General features: G+C 48.9%; 1 protein-coding gene across 1 annotated transcript; it reads right to left on the bottom strand.

The window, feature by feature from the left end:
* Positions 1-6,147: 6,147 nt before the first annotated feature.
* Positions 6,148-9,222, bottom strand: LOC120062006 (reticulon-4 receptor-like 2). Its single transcript, XM_039011805.1, has 4 exons — positions 9,165-9,222; positions 7,526-7,752; positions 7,129-7,362; positions 6,148-7,020 (listed from the first exon to the last, which is right to left on the bottom strand). Exons 1-4 carry the CDS (start codon positions 9,220-9,222, stop codon positions 6,148-6,150), a joined length of 1,392 nt encoding a protein of 463 aa, XP_038867733.1.
* Between the last annotated feature and the right edge of the window lie 272 nt (positions 9,223-9,494).

Below are 9,494 nucleotides of genomic sequence, written 5' to 3'. Positions count from 1 at the left end.
TGAGAGTGTTAAAAAGATTTGCAGTACCGTGAAAAGTTTGACAACTAGACAAAAGAGCAGGAGAAGAAAGAGAGATGAAACAGAAAGAAGAGAGAGAGCCACTGAATATGAGTAGGCTCTCTGCGACACATACTGTACACATCAAAGTCTATAGCCTGCTAATGGCGTCTGTTCCTAGAGCAGAGTTAGGGCCTATGAGCTCTGCACAGACACCTGTGGAGAGAATGGAGACATTATAAAAACATAGCGATGATGAAATCAAGACATGTTTTTACACATCAGTAAACATGTTGTTATGAACTGTGCTCTCCTTTGTGGCAAGAGTGCGGGTATGGAAAGAAATAAAGAAATGGAAAGTAACTGAGAGAGAAAGGGAGAGGTCACAGAGGAGAACCCACTTGTGTTGATGACTTACGTACCGTGAGACCAAATTGGGGGAGTGAGTTGTCATCAAAGAGAGGGAGGAGAAATGTTGGGATGAAATGTGCCTATATATCCTGTTAGAGAGAGGGAGACTTGGACAGAAAAAGAGAGTGAGATCGCAAGGCAACTAACATCTAAATGATTTGAACCCTTAATGCTAGACAGAAAGTTGTGTACATATGTGCGCATGTGTGTTTTAGTGCGTGCGTGTGTGTACAGTACCTGTCAAAAGTTTGGACGCCGGGGTTCGCGGCCACATAAAAAGCCCAAAAAACAGCCCAAATGTTTTTTTGGGGGGGGGCACATGGGGTGGTCGGCAGAACCGGGGAGTGAGGCAGAACTTGTGTGGGAATAAGATAGAAGAAGGTAATGAGAGATACCGGAGAGAGGTTGTGGAAAGGAGTATGCTGCAGCGCAGACGCGTTGAAAAGCGCCTTCTCAGCCCGGCACCATCTGTGCCAGCTCTACGCACCAAGTCTCCAGTACGCCTTCACAGCCCAGTACGTCCTGTGCCAACTCCTCGTACTCACCGTGCGAAGTGTGTTAAAGTTCCGGTACAATTGATGCCGGCTATACACACCAGGTCTCCAGTATGCCTCCATAGTCCGGTACGTCCTGTGCCTGCTCCCCGCACTCGCCCTGAAGTGCGTGTCACCAGTCTGGCGCCACCTGTGCCGGCTCCATGCACTAGGCCTCCAGTGCGTCTTCCCAGTCAGGTGCGTCCTGTACCTGCTCCCCGCACTCGCCCTGAGGTGTGTGTCAACAGTCCGATGCCACCTGTGCCGGCCCCACGCATCAGGCCTCCAGTGCGTCTCCCCAGTCCAGAGCTTCCGGCGACGGTTCCCAGTCCAGAGCTTCCGGCGACGGTTCCCAGTCCAGAGCTTCCGGCGACGGTTCCCAGTCCAGAGCTTCCGGCGACGGTTCCCAGTCCAGAGCTTCCGGTGACGATTCCCAGTCCAGAGCTTCCAACGACGTTTCACAGTCCGGAACCTCCAACGACGTTTCACAGTGCGGAACCTCCAACGACGTTTCACAGTCCGGAACCTCCAACGACGTTTCACAGTCCGGAACCTCCAACGACGTTTCACAGTCCGGAACCTCCTGAGACGGTCCACAGTCCGGAACCTCCAACGACGTTTCACAGTCCGGAACCTCCTGAGACGGTCCACAGTCCGGAACCTCCAACGACGTTTCACAGTGCGGAACCTCCAACGACGGTCCACAGTCCGGAACCTTCTGAGACGGTCCACTGTCCGGAACCTCCAACGACGTTTCACAGTCCGGAACCTCCTGAGACGGTCCACAGTCCGGAACCTCCAACGACGTTTCACAGTCCGGAACCTCCAACGACGTTTCACAGTCCGGAACCTCCAACGACGTTTCACAGTCCGGAACCTCCAACGACGTTTCACAGTCCGGAACCTCCAACGACGTTTCACAGTCCGGAACCTCCAACGACGTTCCACAGTCCGGAACCTCCAACGACGTTTCACAGTCCGGAACCTCCAACGACGGTCCACAGTCCGGAACCTCCAACGACGGTCCACAGTCCGGAACCTCCAACGACGTTTCACAGTCCGGAACCTCCAACGACGTTTCACAGTGCGGAACCTCCAACGACGTTTCACAGTCCGGAACCTCCAACGACGGTCCACAGTCCGGAACCTTCTGAGACGGTCCACTGTCCGGAACCTCCAACGACGGTCCACAGTCCGGAACCTTCTGAGACGGTCCACTGTCCGGAACCTCCTGCGACGGTCCACGGTCCAGAACCTCCTGCGACGGTCCACGGTCCAGAACCTCCAGCTCCAGGGCAGGAGCCCTGGAGAGCCTTCCTCTGCGCAGATGCCCATACCGAGCACGGCGTCCAGCCCAGCTCCAATGCAGGAGCCTTCCTCTGCGCCGATGTCCAGTCCAAACACGGCGTCCAGTCCAGCATCTCACAAAGACACAGCGGTTGGAACCAAAAATCGCAAATCGCATCAGACCAAAGGACAGATTTCCACCGGTCTAATGTCCTTTGCTCGTGTTTCTTGGCCCAAGCAAGTCTCCTCTGAACAGTTGATGTTGAGATGTGTCTGTTACTTGAACTCTGTGAAGCAATTATTTGGGCTGCAATCTGAGGTTGGTAACTCTAATGAACTTATTCTCTATAGCAGAGGTAACTCTGGGTCTTCCATTCCTATGCTAGTCCTCATGAGAGCCAGTTTCATCATAGCGCTTAATGGTTTTTGCGACTGCACTTGAAGAAACTTTCAAAGTCTTGACATTTTCCGCATTGACTGACCTTCATGTCTTAAAGTAATGATAGACTGTCATTTCTCTTTGCTTATTTGAGCTGTTCTTTCCCTAATATGGACTTGGTCTTTTACCAAATAGGGCTATCTTCTGTATACCACCCCTACCTTGTCACAACACAACTGATTGGCTCAAACACATTAAGAAGGAATGAAATTCCACATATTAACTTTTAACAAGGCACACCTGTTAATTGAAATGCATTCCAGGTGACTACCTCATGAAGCTGGTTGAGAGAATGCCAAGAGTGTGCAAAGCTGTCATCAAGGCAAAGGGTGGCTACTTTGAAGAATCTCAAATATTAAATATATTTTGATTTGTTTAACACTTTTTTGGTTACTACATGATTCCATATGTGTTATTTCATAGTTTTGATCTCTGCACTATTATTCTACAATGTAGAACATAGTCAAAATAAAGAAAAACCCTTGAATGAGTAGGTGTGTCCAAACTTTTGACAGGTACTGAATGTGTTTCTCTGTATCTGCATCATTCGAGTGTCGATCTGTTGAGGGGGAGGATTAATTCCGGTGCTAAATGTCACTCTTTCACCCTATACCATCACCCCTATCACTGTCTCCCCTGACTCACGCCCCCCCTGCCCCAAGACAACCACGTTTCTGTATTTATCATCATTTTGCTCCAGAAACAGAGCAATCGAGAGGTTGAGAGAGAGGAGATCAAAATGTGAGAATGCAGTTCAAATCACACACACACACACACACACACACACACACACACACACACACACACACACACACACACACACACACACACACACACACACACACACACACACACACACACAAGAGCTTTAGGGGTTTAGAAGGAGCAGATTAAGACTTTAAATGAGGTCATAATTAAGACGTTTGACTTTGACTAAAACCATCTGTCACAGAGTGAGCAACCAAATACATCAAACCTCTGACCTTTCTGTTAGAACATCCAAGACCAAAAAATATTGTCAATGTCTTACAAATGTTACTATTAATTTCCCCCATATATTTACATTTCATCAAACTTGATGAACTTTACCAATTGATGTCTTTCCACTTTAGATTCTATTCCTCCAGATACTTTGACAGGGACCTGTAAATGTAGCAAAGTCTGCAAGTGGGTGTTTCTTGTGCGTTTTATACTTCATGGCTCTTCTCCCGAGCGACTGCCTTTTGAAGGAAACCCAGAGAACAGAGACTCCCACAAAGTTCTGTTTTAGTAAAACCAAGAAAATGTTTATTCACAGCTTCCACAGAAAAGAAGTAACTGTATCACAATTTCATTCTTATTTCATTCAACCACAGTCTGCGGAAGAGAGGAGTGACAAACAGAAATGCTCCAACACCCTCATCATTACCTTGTTGGATTTGCATTTGATTCGACAGAGATTTACATTCAGCCATGCACCTGCTGTTGGTGTGTGTGTGTGTGTGTGTGTGTGTGTGTGTGTGTGTGTGTGTGTGTGTGTGTGTGTGTGTGTGTGTGTGTGTGTGTGTGTGTGTGTGTGTGTGTGTGTGTGTGTGTGTGTGTGTGTGTGTGTGTGTTAGATCTGGAATCAGACAGCTGCGTTTTCTGCTCACAGCGGAATCCTCTTAGACTCAGACTCATTAACATATGAGAGTTGCTTGAAACATGACAGCTTGCTAACGAAAGGGGTCGTTAATAGTCTTTTAACACATGAGAGGCTGCTGACACACACACACACATACACACACATATCAGGGATGACTGGACACTCCTCATCTGCTGCTGACCCACAGCAGGTCACTCATTTGGACTAGATCAACCGGGCTGGACCTGGGCTTCAGTTACTATAATGGTCTATAGGTTCTCCCCAGTACTGTCCCTCTGTGCACATCTCACAATAAGACATTGAGAGAGACACACACTCTGGTCAAGAGGGTAACCACAGACTTTAAAACAAGAGGTGGAAACGAACATTTGAAGGAAATCAAAGTTCTCTTCAAATCTCCTCAATCTTTACATACAGTACACGAATACACATGATGGCATCACTCATGGCAACAATCACCAAAACAAAAACCAGGAAACAAGAAGAGCGTTGAAGCACGGGCTTCATACACTAAACTACACAGCAGTGTCATGTATGTTGCTACTGTATATAGTGTCATAAGTGTATCAGTACCTATGGACAGAGTTTAAAGTGTGAGATATTTTCAGTGTGCTTGTTATTGATGGTGTTGACAGGAAAAATAGATTACATGTCAAATGTTGGAGCTGGAGAGACGCCCTTGCTTTCACTCCCTCGCTGGCTCTCTGACCTGGCCTGCTCTCTGACCTGGCCTGATCTCTGACCTGATCTTTGACCTGGCCTGATCTCTGACCTGTTCTTTAACCTGACCTGATCTCTGACCTGATCTTTGACCTGACCTGATCTCTGACCTGGCCTGATCTCTGACCTGATCTTTGACCTGGCCTGATCTCTGACCTGATCTTTAACCTGACCTGATCTCTGACCTGATCTTTGACCTGACCTGATCTCTGACCTGGCCTGATCTTTGACCTGACCTGATCTCTGACCTGACCTGATCTTTGACCTGACCTGATCTTTGACCTGACCTGATCTCTGACCTGACCTGATCTTTGACCTGATCTTTGACCTGACCTGATCTCTGACCTGATCTTTAACCTGGCCTGATCTCTGACCTGGCCTGATCTCTGACCTGACCTGATCTCTGACCTGGCCTGATCTCTGACTTGATCTCTGACCTGACCTGATCTCTGACCTGGCCTGATCTCTGACTTGATCTCTGACCTGGCATGATCTCTGACCTGGCATGATCTCTGACCTGGCCTGATCTCTGACCTGGCATGATCTCTAACCTGGCCCGATCTCTGCTGTACATCTTAACAACTTAACAATCCTTTCACTCTCACACTCTCTGCTTCTCTCTCTATTTTATCATCTCTTGTTTGTCATCATCCTGAGTATACAAACTAGTAGTTGTGGTGAAAAACTTCCTCAAAACATCACCATCTTACTGAGTGGTATGAATTGAATGCAGTATTGTGTTACGGTGCTATATGTATGGACGTGTAAGTGTCCTGATGTGTGATGTGTTAGTGCGGTGGTACAGTAGTGATTGGAGCTTGCGTAAACTGACCACACTATCGTGCTGTCACGGCGACAGTACCTGCTGCTGTGATGTCATCTCAGTGAAAAATGACCTCAGCCCTATCAGCAGCAGCGGTGCCCTCCAATCAAATGGTGTTAGCCTACACTGCATCTCACCTGTGCTCCTGAGAGCAGCTCCCTACTGCCTACCTGCTTCTACATCAGTGTACCGCCCCCTGGGGGGCTGGGAGGGGGGGGGGGGAACTGAAAGGAATCAAGATCCAGGTGTGAAGAGAAGAAAGAGGAGGGAGAAAATAAAGTTGGAGAAAAGAAGCAGCTGATGGGGGGGATGTTCAGCCAAAGAGAAGATGGAGGGACAGAGTTAGCACAGAAAGGGAGAGGAGAGGGAGTAAAGACGGAGTGAGGGAGAAGGAGGATGAGGGCGGGAGGACCGGGGTGTCGTAACCGGGTGGACACTCAAGGTCGAAGCAGCGCACGGAGGCGTCTTCATTCCCGTAGTCTGCCCAGTACTCCTCCTGGTCCACCTTGGGAAGGTTCACCTCCTCTTCCGCCAGCTCGTACTTAGAGGCGAAGGAGGTGGAGGGAGGGTTGGAGGTCTGGCTGGGCTTGACTGAGGACAAGGGGAACACCTTGACCTTCTCCGAGCTCTTCTGGAAGATTCCTTTGGATGAGGACGCAGGCTTGTGCTTGGAGAACCACCATCTTGTCTTGGTGCTAAAGGTGGTTGTGGTGGTGCCAGCCAGTGACCCAGGGTCAGGGAGGGGGCAAAGGGCAAAGTCCATCTCTCGGAGGAAGCGCAGGTCCTGTCCACGGCGGTGGGAGGGGGATGAGCACATCAGCTCAGAGGAGGAGATGCGGGCACTACGGAACCACTCCCACAGGGGGCGGGCCTCACAGCCGCAAGACCAGGGGTTCCCATTGAGGCGGAGGAACTGGACTGCCACAGCGTCCTTCATGGCCTGGCCTGGCAGCTCTGCCAGGGAGTTGTTGAACAAGTAGAGGATGGTCAGACGGCCCAGGTCGCGGAAGGCACGGCGGTTCACCTGCCGGATGCGGTTGTCGTGGAGCAGGAGGCGGTCCAGGTTGACCAGGCCGCGGAACACGTTCTCGGACAGCGTGCGGATACGATTGCCATGCAGGAAGAGGTGGGTCAGGTTGACCAGGTCGGAAAAGAGGTCATCCTGGATGAAGTGCAGCTGGTTCTCCTGCAGGGAGGGAGGACATTGTCAGTGTTTGTGTGTGTGTGTGTGTGTGTGTACGTGCATGCATGCAGGTGTATGTATGAAGTTCTATGAGTGTGTGTGTATCCATACCTGCAGGTAGAGGAACTGCAGGCTGTAGAGTTTGAGGAAGAGGTCGAGGGGAAGAGCAGCCAGCTTGCAGCGGTGCATGTGCAGGCTCTGCAGCTTCTCCAGTCCCCGGAACGCTCCACCCTCCAGTCGCCGTAGCGACGGGTTGTCACCAAGGTCCAGCTCTTCTAGAACCCTCAGGTTGCTAAAGGCTCCAGCCTCAATCAATGTGATGTTATTGGAGTAGAGCCAGAGAACCTATCAGGGGGAGGGGTTGAAAAGGGGAGAGGTAAATAGAAAGGGGTCGTTACACAAAGGAGCAAGGACACAGCTCCTATACGAACATATCAATCCACAAACACAAACACACGAACACCTCATTCACAAAAAAATAGGTCCACACAAACACACACATTCTCACCTGTGTCTCGAAGCCAAAGGAGTCTGCTCTGAGTTCGGTGATGCGGTTGTTCTGCAGAAAGACACGCTGGGAGTCGTAGGGCACTCCGGAGGGCACGGTGGTGAAGTTCTGAGACTGGCAGCTAACCGTCATGGGTGACGGGTAACACACACACAGCCTTGGACACGCCCCCGCCCCACTCGGCTTCAGCACCACCAACCACAGCACCAGCCACAGGGTGAGCCCACCTGAACAACACACACAAGGAGAGAAAAGAGACAGGAATAAATGTAACAAAATATCGGGACAATATTTTCTCATTTTATCTTATTCACTCATGGACATAGATGACAATAATGGGACATTATAACAACTAGCAGATGCATTGTACAGTGAAGACAGTCAGAGAAAGATGGAGTCAGAGAGAGAAAGAGAAAGAGATTCTGAGCTGTTTTCAGCACTTGGAGTTGTCCAGTGGAGTGGCGCAGAAAGTAGTTAATGACGCCCAAATGACGCACGAACCAAGATTATCAAAGAACTGCTGGGATCTCAAGTCTGATTTATCGACCAAAGGTCTGAACAGTGGCAATCATTCATAATAAATGACATTATACAAATCATCCGCCTATTTATATCTAGCTGATCATGTTACATAGGCTAGTCACAGTACGGGTTTATAATTCCGGGAACCCAACAGTTATCCAAGACTAAACAGCTGAATGTGCGTAAAACCGAATATTCTGCTCCTCTGGTTCAAAGTGCTATCAAGTTCTATAACACGAGCTACAGAAGTGCCAAACAAGATTTACCCTAGTAGCTTAAATTCACGAGCCAACTTCACAAAAAGTTTGGATCACCAAGAGGTTACAAAGTATGGAGACGCGTAAAACAAGGTAACCCGGACCCGGCTCAGTTTCGCTCTGCATGAATTATTCAGAGGCGGTTTGGCAAGCACGGATACGCGGAACAAAGCGGCCCGGGGAAAATAACATAGCATTAAAAGATAATCGCATGCCCATTCAGCTTCGCGCGCAAGATTTTCCAACCTCCTCACCTTCTGACACGGCTCGTTAACTCCACGCGCATAGGACATGGAGAGGACTTGTTTCGTACGTGCGCGCTTGTGAGCAACATGAACAGTTTCCACGTTTGTTCTTGCATATGATATAACTAGTTTACCTTACTTATGTCCTTGCTTTGGATTGCATACATTGTCTCTATGAATTCATCTACAAAGTTGTTTTATCAAACGTAGGATACAACGGTACATGCGCAAAAGTAATTTACAAAGCAGATGAAAACTGAACGAATGAACAACTAAGCTTTACAATTTTGAGGTGGATGGAGAGTTAAGGGAATGAAGGTTTTAAGTGTAATCTTGTTTGCAAGCGCCAGATTCGTACTTCAGGGAGCCAACAAATTGATTGAAAAAAGTGAATAGGCTACAGAAGTAGCACATGCAGGCACCCTATTCAGGTAGACCTAGCACTTAACTGTGAACGAATTCAATTGACTATAAATGTAATAAACTGTGAGTCTATAAACACTGTAAATCACATCTGGCGACAGAACCATCCTCATACCCATTACCATCAACCACATCTAACCTAAAACAAAACATTTAAGATAAAGCCTAGCCTATGAACTGAAGTCAACTCACTCTTGAAGTTGTGGATATTGGAGCTCCGAGATCTCCGTGCAGTCGAGCGAGTCTCCATCTCGAACCAAAGCCGAAAGCGAGCTAGCCTGAGCGCTGAGAAAGTGCCTGCTATCTCCGCTGAAGTTCAGCTCTGGTGACGGAGTCGGTGCGATTGAGTGAGTGACAAGCCGAACTCCCGGGAATGTGTTTATACTTGGTGAGCTGGCACCCACGGATGTGGAAAGCCGCGGAATAGCTCATACGTCACTCTGTATGGCTCAGACTCGCGCGGGCGAGGAGATAGGGAGGAGGGGATGGTGTGGAAAAGTTGCTCAGGGGAGGAAGTCACTG

The sequence above is a fragment of the Salvelinus namaycush genome, chromosome 17 (assembly GCF_016432855.1).
Source record: "Salvelinus namaycush isolate Seneca chromosome 17, SaNama_1.0, whole genome shotgun sequence".
Classification (NCBI taxonomy): Eukaryota; Metazoa; Chordata; class Actinopteri; order Salmoniformes; family Salmonidae; genus Salvelinus; species Salvelinus namaycush.
The sequence above is the reverse complement of the archived record's forward strand: the minus strand, read 5'-3'. Positions and strand labels throughout refer to the sequence as shown.